This window comes from Phalaenopsis equestris, unplaced genomic scaffold (genome assembly GCF_001263595.1).
Source record: "Phalaenopsis equestris unplaced genomic scaffold, ASM126359v1 Scaffold000885, whole genome shotgun sequence".
Classification (NCBI taxonomy): Eukaryota; Viridiplantae; Streptophyta; class Magnoliopsida; order Asparagales; family Orchidaceae; genus Phalaenopsis; species Phalaenopsis equestris.
In genome coordinates this window covers 127,848-145,329 of record NW_018165325.1, presented here as the reverse complement: position 1 = coordinate 145,329, position 17,482 = coordinate 127,848, and the positions used below count along the sequence as shown (strand labels likewise).

Here is a 17,482-nt window from a genome sequence, read left to right as displayed (position 1 = left end):
TGATATCGAGTTTGAAGTCTTTTAAAATTTTAGCAAAACGGTATGAAGGTTTTGTAGCTCAAGTCAATGATACTACAAAAGAGATGAAGAAGTTGGAGGATATATCAGTAGTAAATTAGTACCCATAAATCTTCTTAAACGAGTCACCTAGTTTTCCTCCAACTCCATTGACTTAATACAAGTTGTAGAACCATTAGCAAAGGCACCATATAGGATGACAATTAAGGAGCTACAAGAACTAAAGAGTCAATTGCAGGACTTATTGGAGAAAAGATTCATCAAACCAAATTCTTCCCCTTGGGGAGCTCCCCAATGCTTTTTATTTAGAAAAAAATATAGGATTTTAAGGTTATGCGTTAATTATAAAGAATCAAATAAACTGACAAATAAAAAAATACATGTTAACAAGGATTGATTACCAAGATATCATCAACTAAAAATTAAAAAAAGATGCATATCAAAGACAATTTTTAGTACCAAGTAGGGGTAATATATATTTATGGTTATGCCTTTTGGATCCCGGAATGAACATGTAATTTTTTTGAATCCTATAAATAGAATTTTTAAATAAATTTTTATAGATTTGTAATTGTCTTCATTGATGACATTCTGATATATTCTAGTGATGAAGTTCATCATGCATATCATCTTTGCAAAATTTTGCAAACATTGAAGGAGAGCTAGTTGTATTGTAAATTATTGAAGTGAATTTTGTGTTAGGAACATAACATTTTTAGGATATGTGATTAGCAATGAATGCATATCAATTGATCAGAACAAAGTTAAGGCAATTGTTGATTTACCCAGACCAATCACTGTTGCAGAAGTTTAGAGTTTACTAAGTATTACAGAATATTATAGATGATTTGTTGAGGGATTCTCTCAGATTGCATTGCCTTTATCTAGATTGACTCATAAGGTAGTTGATCGCTGCAAGGATGCTTTTAAAAAGTTAAAAACATGTTTGATGACAACTCCAATATCTAGATTGACTCTTAAGTTTTACAGTGAAGCTACTTAAGAAAACTTCGATGTGTTCTCATGCAACACAGAAAGTTGACTATTTATGCCTCAAGAAAACTAAAAAAATTATGAGAATAATTATTCTAATTGTAACCTGGAGTTAGCAACAATCGTATTTGCTTTGAAGATATAGGTCATTACTTGTATGAAGTCAGATGTAAAGTGTTCCTGATTATCAAAGCTTATTAAAGATTATGATTTAAATAAACAATATCATTAAGGGAAACCTAATGTAGTTGCAGATGCATTAATCAGAAAGATAGTTGGCTGTGCAAATTGAGTAATTTCCTAACAAGAACTAATTAAAGTTATAAAATATTTGTAGTTATCACTAGTGGCTCCAAATGATAAATTTTTTTATTATTGAATCAAATGCTTGTTCAATGACCTTTTGAAGGACATAATATGAGATAACTTATCGTAGCATGCTCAATTCCATAAAATTTTTGACTGAGTAAATGCAGGTCAAGTGGGGAATATGAGATTGATGAGGAAAAATTATCGAGATACAAAAATAGAATTTACATTCTTGATGTTAAATGAGGAAAAATTATTGAGATACAAAAATAGAATTTACATTCTTGATGTTAACTACTTATTAAAATAATTTTTTCATGAAGCCCACTTTTTAGGATACATAATACATCCAAGAAGCAACATGATGTATCATGAACCTAGAAACGTATTATGATGGCTAGGTTTAAAGCATAGTGCAACAAAATGTGTGGCAAAATGTCCTTCTTATAAGATGCTTAAGGTTGAACATCAAATGCCTAGTGGGTTATTACAATGGTTGCCTATACCAAAGTGGAATTAAGAAGGCATTGCGATAATCTTTGTAATTGAACTACCTGGATCAAAGCAATATCATGATGTTATATGTGTGATTTTTAATCATTTGTCTGTCTACATATTTCATGCCTATCAAACAGAGGAATTATGTGAATAGGTTGGCCAAAATTTATGTAAATGAAATTATGCGATGGTATGGAATTCCAAAGTTAGTTGTTTCAGATTGAGATAGTAGATTAACATCTAGACTATGGAGAAAATATCAAGAGGATTTGGGTACACAACTAATGTTCAATACATTTCATTCCCTAACAGATGGTTAATCAGAAGATCTACTTAGATTTTGTGTGCTTCATTTTGGTGGAAATTGGGAAATGCACATACCTTTGATAGAATTTGCCTACTGCAATTGCTTTCAGATCAATTTCAACATGACTTTTTATGAAGTCTTTTGTGGAAGAAAATGCAGGACACCTCTTTGTTAGGCAGAAACAGGCGAAAGGAAGAAAATTGGTGTTGGGTTAGTTTGATGAAAGAACTGAGAAAATCTGGCATATTAGTGATAGATTGAGGGCAGTTCATGATGTACAGAGAAAGTAATGTTATGCTAAGGACCGACAATTGAAATTAAAGATAAAGGAATTTATCTTTTTGAAAGAGTTCTATGAAGGGTGTTAAATGTTTAAAAAGTCTGAAAAATTGAGCCTACGATGTGTTTGTCACTATGAGATTTTGGAGAAAATTAGAAAAAAATAGTTTTTATATGTTTGCTTTACTAGGGCATATGTATAGAGTATATAATTCATATCTGTTTATTTTGAAAATACATTGCTAATGAGGCTAGCAAGCCTATCATGTATCCTAGCAATATCCAGATCTGACATTTGTAGAAAAAAACTCGAAAGAATTATGGACTATGATGTCAAACAGATCAGAAATTGAGATATTCATATTTTCATCTATTGTGGAAACATGGGACAGAAAGAGATGTTTTATGAGAGAACGAATAAAAAAATGAGAGAGATATCTACAACTATGTAGTTGAGTTATGAATTATGTTCTTATACTTAAATTTTAAGAATTAATTTTTATAAGTAGAGAAGATTGTAATGATCATTTTTAATTTTAATTAATTTAAAAAAAATGTTCTAATTACTTGGTTACAACACCTACTTCGCAAGTGTCGTTCTAACGACGCTCCCACTGTCCATGGGAGAAACAGATGGCTTATCCTCTAGTTTCTTTTCATTTGAATCGTACGTGTGAGTACAGAGAGCGAGAGACAACAAGAGAGAAAGGGAGGGAGTTGGTGAAACCGAAAAGAGGGAAGTGGAGAAGCGACTCAAGATGAGCCTTCTCTGCGCACGCTTATGTCTGGCTGTAAGGAAAAGCTTAGAAGAAGAGTGAAAAATTCCGCAGTCGTGTGAGCAAGGTTTTTTTTGCACTCAAGGCATGCCTTCGTTCCTTCATTTTCACACAAATCGAACACACAAAAACTCGAGTGACACACATGTGTAGATGATGCTTGATTAAGCATATATGCGCACAAGCTGCTTATTGTGACTATTCCTCCATGCAAGAGATGCTTGATCGAGTGTGCAGGAGGCACTTCTACTTTCTGTGTGAGGTATAAGAGAGGCTTTTCCCTATCATGCTCGACTCTAGTTCTGTATGCTTCAAGCACAAAAATTGGGCAAGGTAGCGAGAAGGAAAGACTGTGGCTTAGGTACAAATTTTGAATCTAATATTTGTGTTTGTAATAATTTTTATTCAATATACTAAAGAAATTTATTGCTAGCTAAATTGGATTATTAAGAAAATCCTAATGTCTAATTACTGAAAATTTTTAAAGTATTTGGAGAAAATGCTAAATTCGGAAAGGACATTGATATGGGAAAGAAAATTCAATTACAAGTCCAATATCAATATTTAAATGTTGTTTTTTCTAATTAATTAGTGTTAAGCCAAGCTAAAGTTTTAAGTACCCTACCTTTAGAAGCCTAATTAAGTTGCTTCTAATTTAAGCATGTCGAAAGAGATTTAGGAAAATCATTTAATCAAAAATTTGAAAGTTAAATTATTTAATTGTGATATATTATTGTCTGACACAATATATATTGTCATATAAAGTAACAAAGAACTAATTAAATAGTTAAACTGCGAATAAATGTATCTAATTAATAATAATAGTAAATAATAGTTAAGTTTTAATTAACATGAAAGAATGATACAAATGAACAGAGACTTATCAAAGTCCATGTCTTATTATAGGTACACTAAAGGATTAAGTTGATTTGAGGAAACAATAATTGAGACAAAATGCCGAGATGAGAATGATTAGGTGGATGAGTGGCTTTACAATTAGAGACAAAATGCGAAATGAATATATTCGTGATAGGGTTGGTGTAGCTCCTGTGACGGACAAAATTAGAGAAAGTCGTCTTAGATGGTTTGGTCACATTAAACGTCGACCATCTGATGATCCGATGAGGAGAGTAGATGTTTAGATTCGACTTGTGTTAAGAAAGGCAAAGGTAGACCTAGGAAGACTTGGGCTTATTGTATTAAAAATGATCTTAATTTACTAGAATTAAATGAAAATATGACACTAAATAGGACGCAATGGAGAAAAAGGATTCATGTAGCCGACCCCATGTAGTGGGATTAAGGCTTTGTTGTTGTTGTTGTTGTTGTTGTTGAGGAAACAATAATTGATCTTGCTAAATAGGTGGATAAATACAATAGTTTTTTTTTTATTTATGAAATCAATTGCAACATTTTTTATTACTTTCGTTTAAATAATATAAGTTTTACGTTTTTTAGATGTTAAATAAAAAAATAAAAATATAGTATATGCATATGCATATGAGGAGTCATCCCAAGATGGCACTGACTAGGGATGCAATGTACTCGCCAAAGTAAAATAGAAATGAATGGAAATGATTGCCTACCTTTTTGGTGGGTTTTGGAAAATGTTAAATGTGTGTTTTTAGTACACATTTAAAGGGTGATTCCCATTGACGAATCTTGTAATTGAAAAAAATAAAAGTAGCTAGGAAATTGATTTTTTACCGTCTCCATTTTACTGCTTATTTTCTTTTTACAATATATTTTGAAAATGTTTTTTGTAATTTAGAAATATTTTACCCACTGAATAATTTAACTCATACCTCTAGTTAATATATTAAATGATAACTTTCTTTAAAATAGATGGATACTCCAGAGTATTTTTACAAGCATCGAGGTGACAGGGAGATATGTACAATATTTCAGTTTTATTTTTTTTCTGGTTGTTAAATTTTAAATCTGAATGAATATCTGTAAATTAATGATTTTTGTTTAAATAAAATCTTTAGATAGTTCTTTCTCTATGTGACTATCTGTTTTTGCTTTGGTATTTCATGCTCCCGAGTCAGGTCATGATACCAGCACTATCGTTGGTGTTACAGTTGATGCCCGCATTTTTTTTTCTTTCTCTCCCTCCATCTTGCTTCATTTTATCCCCTCCATTGCGTGTCACTACTTCAAAGATGTTGCATTGAAAACAAAAGAACCTCCTATGAAATTATTTGTTATCATTAGAAATGTTTGTGGCCATCTGCGGCACTGGTGGTAAATCCTTAGTTCAAGAGATAAGCTCAGGTGAGAGCGGAGATTCCTTTATACCTAATAAAGATTCCTCTCTTATATAAAATTTCAACAAAAAAAATCGAAAATATGATAATAACAAACAAAATAAGAAAGATCCTAATTTAATTCCTACAAAATACGATTTTCATCTTATTTTATTCATATGAAATGAATGGTTTGGCTATGCTCTAGTAGCTCAGTATGTCTCAAACACTGGCCTTACTATTATTGACGCCTCTCTTACTCTTTTAGTTAAGCTAAAATTTCCCTTGAGGATTATGAATGCTTCTAGAGAAAGTCAATTTGGATCCTAGTAGAAAATAATCTAACACAAACATAGTTAATAAGACTCCAACCCATTTATTAAAATAATTAAAAATATAAGAGAAAGGAAAAATTACATACATACCAAACCATTTTTACGTAGCACGCAATTCTTACGTGTTTACATATCTCACACCTAAACTTTGTTATTTACATACATAGCACTAATGGGTACTAAAACTATCCATGAAAATGTGTATTTCACGCTTTAAAAAGTGGTAATAGTGTTGTTTTTGATTGGACATTAAATATTTGAGGCTATGTGCGTAAATGTGAAAGTTTAGTTGGAAGATATATAAATAAATAAGATTGTGTGCTATGTATGTAAATGCCCCAAAAAGTTTTTTGTATTTTTTGAACTCGCATACCCAGTCAGGCCCAATACCTGCTTCATGGTTATTACATTATGATCACCGTCATCAGCTTGATTGGCATTGTTATTGGAAGTTCTTGTATTAGGCATTTCACTATTATTTTTTTGAAAATTGATTGGTTAAACTTAGATTGTGGGTGCGAAGAAAAATACGGTATAAATTCAAACTGAATTCTATTGTGGGTGCCAATAAACTTAGATAAAGTTTTGATTCATAGCACACCAAGAACTCATTGCGGTGATGCCACTGTGCTTGTAGGGACTTAATTTACATCTATATTACTTCCAACACAGTATTTATATAATAGAAATTTACATACATGCCACAAAATCTTATGTAATTACTAATACCCAAAGTTTGATAAACCTATGCATGAAAATATGTGTATTTCACTTTAAAAAAAGTGGTGATGGTGGCATTTGCAATGTGATGTTAAAGATTTGAGTGATATATATATGTAAATATGAATGTTTAGTGTTATACATGTAAATACAAGCATCGCGTGCTGTGGATGTAAATGCCCCTTTATATAATTTTGAAAGGAAACGTGTTACTGCAAATTCACATATAGAATTAGACTTTGATAACAATACTCAAAGTTTAAGTGGTTTCAATCTACCGTACCGATCAAAATATAAAAGCAAGACAAATGTGTTTTGACATCCCTAAAAGCAGCATTACAGAATTGAATTTTGTCTCAATAAAGATTAGGGGCATTTATATACATACCGCCCAATTCTTATGTATTTACATATGTACACTTGAGTTTATTTTTTACATTTATACCACTCTAATAAAAATACCACCATTTTAACTTTTAGAAAGTTAATATTCCCTTATCATGCATATGTGAGTTTGTATGTATGTAAAAATTGAAGTTTAGGTGTTAGACATGTAAATGCATAAGAATAAAGGGGTATGTATTTATATTTTCTAAAGATTATCTAGCCTAAATTTAGTTACTGAGTTTCGACTTTGCTTTTATCGCTTGCTAGTTGAATATCGTTTACCTATTTGGGCAGGTTTGCTTGAAAGTGAATTTTGAGCATGCCAGATGAACATAATTCTGCTTAATTTATCATAGAAAACTTCTAGAGGAGAGTCCTCGTTTGCTACTCTTGAAATTGCTGAACTTCTCATGCTTTAAAATTTGTTTGATATATTTATTTAGCATGTTCTTTATCTGCTTGTTTGTGGACCATTCGAAATGACACCTTTACTTAACCTATATATGACTACGTTTTTTAGTCATGCCTGATTTTGAGGTATCTTATTTTTCATAGACTTCAAATGGATCTCTTCTTGTGAAACTGAAGATATTGTTTTTAGTTATAAATTCTTTTTTGAAATTTCAGGTGATTGAATTAGGTGGAAAACCGACCATTGGAGACTGTGCAATGATATTGCGTGCTGCTTTGAGAGCTCCTCTTCCTTCAGCTTTCTTGACAATTTTGCAAGAAACACATAAGCTTGGCTATGTTTTTGGGAGGTAAGGTTATAAGAAATACATTGATTTTGATGGAATTGAATGTGATATATTATATTGTTTAAAGTCAATAATATCATTAAACTATAGTTATTTATTCATATGTCTGCTTTAAAAATGGACATCTTACATCATGCACAATTTAAATATGGCTGATAATTATTTCCAAATCTTACTATCACTCGATAATCAATATACCACTGTTGTCTCAAAATTGATTGTTTTTTATTTGGAGACGGCTCGTTCAAAACAAAGTCAATTCAACTCATATATATATAATATATATATATATTGACGTGGGGTTGTTCAATTCACGCCCGTCAATTGGACGTGGAAAGGTGCTGGTCCAGCCTCTCTTGCTGGACCAGACCAGTCCATTGTATTAATGTGCCGATTCATTTGTTCCACCCTAAATCGTTCGCTCTGCACTCCGTCTTGAGACATGCGCTTTGCTCGCCTCCTCCCCCGTGCCCTCTTCTTCTACCTCCGCTCCTTGCCGCTGCAATCCTTCCATTCTTCACCTCTTTCCTTTCTCGGATCTAGCGTTTTTTGTCTTCCCTTCCTCTCCTATTTATGCATGTTATTTTCTTATGTCTAACTAGTTTTTCTTTGTGATTTCTCATTTCATGTTTGCCTCTGTGCAATTTCTTTTCCCTTGTGAGGGCTGATCTGACAGTAAGTGGTGCTCTGGCTGTATCTCATCTGAAGTGGTGATTACTCCACTCTATCACATTATCATTTCTTCCTAACGCTTCGTTCAGCACTGGTCCTCCGATTCCCCAGCCATACTCCGGTTGCAGTCATTCCTTTCAAGCCGCAGGATCCTCCAGTCCTTCCCAACTCATTTTCAGTGTTGCACCCTCTTCCTACACCCTTCTAAGTGGGCTGCAGCACCCTCCAGCACCTCGCAATAGTCATTCTGCCATTGCCTCTCTCTCCGACGCATCTTACCACAGGCTGCCGACCTCTCCAGGCCCTCCCAACGCTACTCCGGCCACTGCTGACTACCTGACAATCGTCCGGCTGCTGCTGACTCTTCCTCAGCCTCGGTGACTTCTCAGCCACCTTTCGACGTTGTCCAGGACTGTTCCTGCTGTTTTGTAGTACTTATCTTATTACTTGTTGAGTACATCTTATATTATCGTTCACATATTTGTGTTGTTTTTTGTCCAAGGGTCCTCATGCTTCCTTCGAAATCAGCAAAAATTGTGTCTATTGAGTTGTGGTTTGGGTTAATTTTGGTATCAGAGTTAGCACAACCCTAGTCCTACCATATGATTCCCAGCATCAACCCTCACCCAATCCACCCAATTTTTTTTTTCTTCTTTTACATCTTTTCCTCCTTTTTTTCCTCTTCTTATCTTCTCCTTCCTTCTCTCGTCTCTTTCCTGAAACACTTCTGATCATGCCACCACTTGATATGCGTCGGACCTAACCCGGGAAGAAATACAACAAGTGATTCGTTGTTACAACAACGATTGGCTGATATGGACGACGAGACTTAAGGCGACGTTACTCTCGACCGTTACATCGAGAGTCGAAGAGGAGACTGCCACAAGAGATTCGTTTTTTATACTTGGCTATAAAAGAACTTTGAATTTCTCACAAGGATTGCACTTTTTTTAAAGTAACTGCTTGCCTCTCAATTTGAGAAAGCTTAAGTTTTTCTCACTTTTAGTTAACTTGACATCAGTTAACCTCAAGTTTGAGCATTTAGCATATTTATTAGTGCATATGCGGATGTGTTTAATTTCATAGACTAGAGCATATTTTAGAGAACTATGTGCTTTTTTAAATACAAGCTGCATGACTTTTGAGGCATAGTACTTGAGTTAAAAAGATTCTCATAAAGCATGTGCAAGACTTAAAATTTTCCAAAATTTGTTAAATTCCTGAATATTTTTTCATTAATATGTGCAATATTTCTAATTTCTTCTCTTGAATTATGAAATATTCTATCTTCTTGTATTGATTGTGGAATTTGTGATTACGAATTTCAAATTTTTGTACGTTTCAAGTGCCATAATCTTCATCTTTATGTTTTCATTTTATCTCAGTGGGCCCTACCAGTAATCAATTTTAATGTTATAAATAGGAAGCCATGTTAGTTCATTTTCTCCAATCAATTCATTCACTCCTTGAGTGTGTTTTTGTATGTTCCGGATGTTTAAAGAATCTTTGCAGGTTAGATTCTATCCATTCCCGTGTTACGTATGAACCACCGAGTCATTGCAAGTCACTTATAAGTTCTGCTTCAGCCAGCTATGACTTTTTTTTTTTGTGCTTTATTTTCATTCATCATCACCATTCATTTTTTCTTTTCTTGAAGTTTTCTGTTTAATTCTTATATTACATTAGCGCTCCTTAATGTCATTTTATTATTGTTTACTTAAGGTCCCATTAGTCCACATTTATACAATATTCTAGCATGGCCCTCCATATGAAGGGTAATTAATGAATGTTGTGTTTGGCAATCACGCCAAAAAAAGTGCGTATGGTTATGTAACACACCAATTGAGTCTCTTACCTCTCATTGCCAAGAAATGCGCATATGGATTTTGTGGTACCAGAGAAACATATAAATACAAGATTTCCTCCTTGTGTAAAAAATAGATGTGTACGGGTACTTAATTTTGAAGGTTTTAATTATTTTGCATATGTACCTTGTTCAAACAGAATTTCAACATGGTTTGCCCAACAATGTATATAACAGACGACGACAACAACAACAACAATAAGTCTTTATGCCACTAAGTGGGGTCAACTACATGAATATTCTTCTCTTTTGTGTCCTATCTAGTGTCATATTTTTCATTTAATTCTATAAGCTAAAATTATTTTTTATAAAGCAAGCTCAAGTCTTTGTAGATCAACCTCTACATTTCTTAACATCATAAGTCAAATCTAAAATATCTACTCTCCTAATCGGATCATCGGATGATCAACATTTAATATGACCAAACCAACTAAGACGATATCTAATCTTATTTGTCACTGGAGCTACACCAACTCTTTCACGGATATATTTGTTTCTCATTTTGTTTCTAAGTGTAAAGTCACTCATCCACCTAAACATTCTCATCACTTAGTTTTATGCTTCACTTTTATAGGACAACGTTTTATGTCATTAAGCATTGCAGGTCTCACCCCCATTTTATAATTTTTTTTTCAAGTCTAAGCAGTACTTTTCTATCACATAATAGACTCGATGCATTCCACCACTTCAACCATCCAACTTGAATTCTACTAGTACATCCCCATCTATCTATGTCACCATCATTTTTAGCAATAGACACGAGATATCTAAAACATTCACTTCTTTTAATTCTTTGATCACCTATTCTTATAACTCTACCACTAGCTCTACTACTACTAAAATTACATTTCATGTATTTTGTTGATTTTCAGTATTCAGCAGAATTATTTTATTGATATGAAATAAGGGTATAAATAACCATTATATGAATCCTACAATAGGAAAGACAATAAATAAGAAATAACAGGAAATGAAAGATATAACACCTATATATCCAATTAATCAATTTATATTAATTACTTAGAGATAAAAGAAACAACATAAAACATGAAACATAAAAAAAGAAATAATTCCAATCCAAGGAAATAAATTTAATCCTCATAACTTTTAACAAAAATAAATTGTTTCGTAATATAACTTCTAACATTTTCAATGTTGGATGTACTCAAATTAAGGCCTTTAGACGTAGGCCTCCAAAACTTGAGTTTTTCATGAACTCTTTCTTTAACCTTGTCCACAAGAAGGATATCATCAACAAAAAACATATACCAAGGTACATCCTCCGGTAAATGCTCGGTAAGAGTATCCATAGCTAAAGTAAAATAGATACGGGCTTAAAATTATCCTTGATGCAATCCAACTGAAATAGGAAAACACTTGGTCAATCCCCCCTTTTGTTCAAACAAAAGTAATAAGTCTAGTGAACATGTCGTAATGACTTTAATATAAGTCATATCATATAAAAAATATCAGCATTTTAACTTATAAAAGGTAAAATACACCTTTTCATGCATAAATATGGTGATATGTATGTAAAAAAATTAAGTTTAGGTGTTAGATTTGTAAATACATATGAATTTAGTGGTATGTATGCAATTCTTCGTTTCTTTAATGTATTAAAACCATCCTTAAATTAGTTTTCTTTCTAATCTGAACCAGCCCATTGTATGATGAAGTCATCTTACTTTGCCTGGATGTTGGAGAAGTAGATGCAGCCATTGCCATTGTTGCCGACATGGAAAATACTGGAGTTACGGTTCCAGACCAGACTTTAGACAAGGTGCTGTCTGCTCGGCAGGCCGCCGACTCTTCTACAGATGGGCCAACAGAAAAGTTATAAGAGATGGTTTCGTTCAGGTAATGCAAATTATGACAATTTACAAATGAGTTTTTCTTTATAGTTTCACCAGGTTAGATGCAATTTGGTGAAAAATGCAGGATTTGAATGGAAAACTCATATTACACGTATGCCAAGAACTAGAACTAGGGGCTCAAAATTTACTTTGATGGAGATGTGAGGGTGAGGATTCGTGATATTCTTTTATCGGGCATATTTGATGGATTGAAAATCCACTTCAATGATTTACATACATAACACTATTGTTATCTATTTATATGTCCAAGTACTAAAAATTATTTGTACATGTATGTCACCTTACCTATGAATAAAAAGGTGTATTTCACTTTAAAGTTAAAATAATCATATTTTTGTTGTGACAAAAGATTTGAGTGATATAAATGTAAAAAGTTTAGGTGTTAGTTATGTAAATACATAAGAATTGGATGGTATGTATGTAAATGCCCCAAAAAATTTTGATATATCTTTACCAAGTTTTGGAGGTATTAGTCATATCGGCACAAATATTACTTGTGATTAGGTAATTTTGCCAATCAAATATTAAAATTGATTTTCTTTTATGTTAGATAGGTAATTTTACCAATCAAATATTAAAATTGATTTTCTTTTATGTTAAGCTTTTATTGTTATTGAATGTTAGCAACACCACATCCAAGGGAAAATAGATTTGCATTCATGAAGCTCAATTTCTATTTTCAATGACGAATTGCTTACTAATCTATTGAATTTATAATTAGCTTAATTAATCTAATTGATAATTAAATTAATATTATATTTGTATCTTTAATATATAATAAATTTGAATAATTTACCATTTTATCAATTATTTAATAAATAAATTGCTTAATTTATCGCCAATTTTCCTAATTTATACATCAATTAAGAAATGCATGACTATTTAGAGTAATTATGCTTATCATTTAATAATAATTAACTTGATTTATTCATACAACTTTGTTATATCAACTAATAATTAAATTACTTATAAAACCTTATAACTATTAACAAAAGTACCATAAATATTAATTAGTCTAAGATATCATGTTTTTTTTAACCGAAGGAGCTAAATGTATCATCTTAACAAATGAAAATACTGAAATTTTAATTAGTAATATAATAATAGTAATAATAACTTCAAAAGGATCTAGTCGATCTTAGTAGAAACCTTTTTACCTTTAATGAAGCTGAGTTTTTGGTAACTCCAGATACTAAAAACAGAATCCAGCAATAAGAGTCTTGTGACGCAATCAACAGGAAACTCTTAATCAAAGAAGATATCTCAATTCCAAATAAAAAAAAAAAACAAAATTTACAAATAAATAAATAGTTAAAAAGTCACCAACTAGATAATAGGAATAGGCAAATAGGAATCAAAACATAAGGGCTTGTATTTAATTCTCAATCTAAACATATTTACAGAAACATCATTTGGATCTCCCTTAAACCTCTTTTTCCCTTCACTACTATCAGAATAATTCTGTTTGCCGAACAGAGAATCACGCATACCATGCTCCCAATCTTGCTAAATGAAATCAACACTGTAGCTCTGTAAAAACTGAGACCTTCCCTTCCATCAACATTAAAAAAGCTCAAAACTTCCTATGTCGTCGTGAAAATCAAAAGTATCATATAGGGGGGATTCTGTAATTTGATCCAACTCTTTTGAAACAAGACATATAGGAGTTGACATCTCTTGCTCTGCAGCAGCATCCCACTCCAGCAAAGGGAAGATAAATTGTTCTTCAGAAAGTGCTTGTTGTTGGAGGAGACTATCAGAATTATAAATGTCGGGGAGGATATAGTCAGCTTGGAATGAATCATGATTTCTTCTAAGAAATCCATGGCTGCTACTATTTAATTCTACGTTTGAATTGAATGAAGTATCTGAATCTTCTGCAACAGACAAATCAAACATTTCTTTGTGGTTTAGTACTGAATTGCAATTCAGGCTTTTGCATAATTGTCCCATATAACTGGCATTATGAGCTAAAAATACATTGAACTCCGAAATATCACATGGTGGGCTAAGCAGGGCTTGAGATTCATCAGTGTATCTGTACTCGCTGAAATCAAATTCTTTGATCAATTCAATGGCTGAAGCAGGATTTTTGAAATTGCACAAAAGTGGAAGAGTTTTCTCAGTAGATAAATCTGGCATCCAATGTTCGATTTTGAACTTTGTTATTGGGGAATTATTGTATGGAAGAGCCTGAATCTCAGTATCATCCCATTTTAGCTCTAAAAGATTGTCATATTGTTCAATCTTATTGACACAAAAATCCTCTTGTGGGTTTTCACAAAAATTAGCAATTTGATTGCTTCTCTTGAACGATACAGGAAATTGAGAACTCATCTTTTGTTCTGGATTTTGGAGCTTCTCATGCTGTACATTCATGTTTTTTAAGTGAAATGAGCTCGAGTAGAAGTATCTTAATCAATGCTGCAGCTGCTAAAACTTATTAAAAAAAAAATCTAATGATGATGAGCAAGCTCACTATGTTTGCATCTCTCCTAATTCCTAGCCTTCGAAGAATCTCGAGAAGGAAATCTGATCTGTGAATGCACTTCATTAGGAAAACTATATAATATAGGAAGATTTACATACATACCACTCATTTCCAACGTATTTACAAACTAGTACCAAAACTTCAATTTTTACATACCGCCTTACCGACACATGAAAAGGTGTGTTTCACTTTGTAAAAATAGTGGTATTTTTGATGTGATATGAAAGATTAGAGTGGTATGAAAGTAAAAAAATCAAAGTATTGGTTGTTAGATATGTAAATACTTAGTAATTGTGTGGTATGTATGTAAATGCGGCCCAATTAATAATAGGGCACCTAATGGGTGATTAGGTGCCGAAATTGTCTCTGAAAAACTCACCTGTTAGAGAAGAATTCGTCAATATTTTGCAAACTAGTCCCAGCTGCTAACTGAAGTAGGAATGCTCTCTTTTCCGAAAAAGTCCCTTCATGCTCTTGCATGGTTCCTATTATTTCACAAACGATAATTTATATTTTTTACTATCATATATTTTGAACATGCGGTGTTATACATAAACCATAAATTAAATTGAAGTTGGGACTGCTGAACCGAAACCTGCACATAGTTAATGCCTTGCAAGATTCACCCACAAGAACGACATTGAACAAGAGAGGAGATAAAAGGAGATGGAAGAACAATCTCGCAGAAGCTCCAAGATTTCATTAGATTGCCAAGGTATGTGTTTACCCTAACATATGTTTCACAGAACGGGTCGATTAGGCATGGTGCGAGAGCAAGCCCCTCCTGCTCTCACTTGCAGCTCCCACCGGCAAGATCCTCGCCGGCAGACCCCACTCCTTTTCTGTCCCCACCGGCGGTCCGATCCTTCATGGCTCGCGCAAACTATCATCCAAAGCCTCACACCATTAAGCGCCGGCCAACTCCACTGTTCACCAATTTTCCCCGAATCCAGACGCTGCTCTCCCCTCTTTCCTACTGAAGGCCAGCAGCTCCACGGGATCAAACGACACTCCAAAGTTCATTACATTTCAGGCCAGTTTTCGTACCACACCACCTACTCATCCTTCCTCAACTCCATTCAACTCTAGCTTCCTCCACCTACTCGATTCAACTATTCCTACAAGCCGCTCCTCTGCCTCCACTCGCTCTTCAACTTTAACATTAAGGTATTAAAAAAAATGCGGGAGATAGACATAATTCCAAATATACAATTAAAGTCCGAAACATTTAAACTTTACGAGATTCACAAGTGCACAGAATGCGAAGTTGAGGCTGAAAATATTTACACCCATCTCAATGATAATATACTCGTGCAAATAATAATATTATCACCTAAAAATCCATTAAAATACTCGCATGTGCTCCAACCAACATTGTGCTCCAACCAACATGCTAAATACTCAATCTCAAAATCCGAGAATGTTGCTTAGGATAAAATATAGGCTTAAGCTCAAAATCAATTGTCTCGAAACACATGCAAAGCTATTTAAAATAAAGTTCAATTAATAAAAATAAAATACTTGCATGTAGTCGACGTGCCTCTAAATATTCAAACAAATGCGTCCGAGAATGATTCGTGAGCATTGGGATTCCTTGCCTTCTTCTTGCATATAAGGCAATGTTATAGGTCCCACACTTTGGCCAATTCGATCTCCTTCCACCAGGAATGGAGTCGACAAGCTTGAGCCTCTACTAAGCCAATCTGATCCTCCTCCTTACAATAACTTTAGTTCATAAGACTAGTGTTTTTAGTGATATGAGTTATTAGTTAACCCTGATGATGGTTGTGTTGATCGTAAATTTCAACCAGTTAACACTGATGATGGTTGTGTTGATCGTAAATTTCAACCAGAAGGATTTATTTATAAAATAAATATATTTTAAATCATAACAAAATAATATAATATTTAAATAAAATTCATCCACCCTCCGCAACCGTTTATCGAGGTGGACAAATCTAATGCTGACTCGAGCTCACAAGGAGTAATGGCATATCAAGTATGTTACTAAATTCATGCTTAAAACGAATCTTATGTCAGTATGGAAGTGGTCGAGTTCTCTGTCCATGTGGTTATTGCCGCCAAATAACACCACAAAGAAGCGTTTATGACCAGAATCCTCTGACCGGGTGGTTTGTCGTCAAATGATACAATTATATTATGGTCAGAGCTGTAGCACGTATGTTCTCCAATGACAGTTTGCCCTTTTGAGTGTTGAATCATATGATATATTTGAAATGACAGAAAGCCCTATGTAAGCTAAGATTGACTTAGATTAATTCCCTTAGACAAATATTCACCCCAGATCTACAGTGTTTTCTTGAACGAAATAACCCATGACTGCTAACAATGATCCTTCAGTCAAGTTGGAATGATTACCTCCTCTAACTCATTAGATTTGGGATCATGACAAACTGGATGATGGAACCATAAGATCTTGATCGGGTTTGTCATCATTTCCCCCACCATTCGCTTTAAGCTCGAGACGGTGAAATTTTTTTATAATTTAATATTTTAAATTTGTTATTAGTATATGCTAAGTTTGAATGCTTAGTCTTTAATTACTAGGCTTAATCGAAAGTGCTCTCCTGTTTTCAAGAGAGGTAATTTACCATAGAAGCTTGCGCCTATGGGAAATCTCGAACCCCAAATTTTAAAGTCCTCACGAAATGAGGGCGAAATCTGTAGGTAGTGTCTTATCTACTATCTCACCTGTCGTCTGAAAATTCGACCTGAAACTTTAACACACAAACAATCCGTTAAGCTCTCAACGAGAGCCCAGAGTACTTTTCGAATGTTCAGAGCCCGCAGTATACAATTAAAATACCCCTAATCGGATATCTCAGGCATCCCCTCTAATCCTTATTCCATAGGGTTTTAAAAAAAAAAAAAAACTAAACAATATATAACAAGATTATTGTCCAATTCTAGGCGCGTGGCAAAATATATAGG

At 33.4% G+C, this 17,482-nt stretch overlaps 2 protein-coding genes across 6 annotated transcripts in view; one reads left to right on the top strand and one right to left on the bottom strand.

The window, feature by feature from the left end:
- The window catches only part of LOC110032198, a 67,700-nt gene extending 55,400 nt beyond the window's left edge, over positions 1-12,300 (top strand). Inside the window, exons 12-14 of one of the 4 annotated variants that reach the window (XM_020735746.1) lie at positions 7,499-7,632; positions 11,825-12,022; positions 12,104-12,300. In XM_020735746.1, the coding sequence (XP_020591405.1) occupies positions 7,499-7,632; positions 11,825-12,005 (315 nt within the window). In that variant the 3' untranslated portion in view covers positions 12,006-12,022; positions 12,104-12,300. Of the gene's footprint in view, positions 1-7,498; positions 7,633-11,824 lie in introns of all 4 variants that reach the window. The other 3 variants (XM_020735748.1, XM_020735747.1, XM_020735745.1) reach the window with 3 other exon arrangements.
- An 876-nt stretch (positions 12,301-13,176) lies between these two features.
- LOC110032195 overlaps positions 13,177-17,482 on the bottom strand; it is a 16,584-nt gene continuing 12,278 nt past the window's right edge. For both annotated transcript variants that reach the window (XM_020735739.1, XM_020735740.1), the window contains 3 exons: positions 14,910-15,015; positions 14,519-14,576; positions 13,177-14,406 (listed from right to left, as the gene is read on the bottom strand). In XM_020735739.1, coding sequence (XP_020591398.1) covers positions 13,603-14,406; positions 14,519-14,576; positions 14,910-15,015 — 968 coding nt within the window. In that variant the 3' untranslated portion in view covers positions 13,177-13,602. The remainder of the gene's footprint in view (positions 14,407-14,518; positions 14,577-14,909; positions 15,016-17,482) is intronic.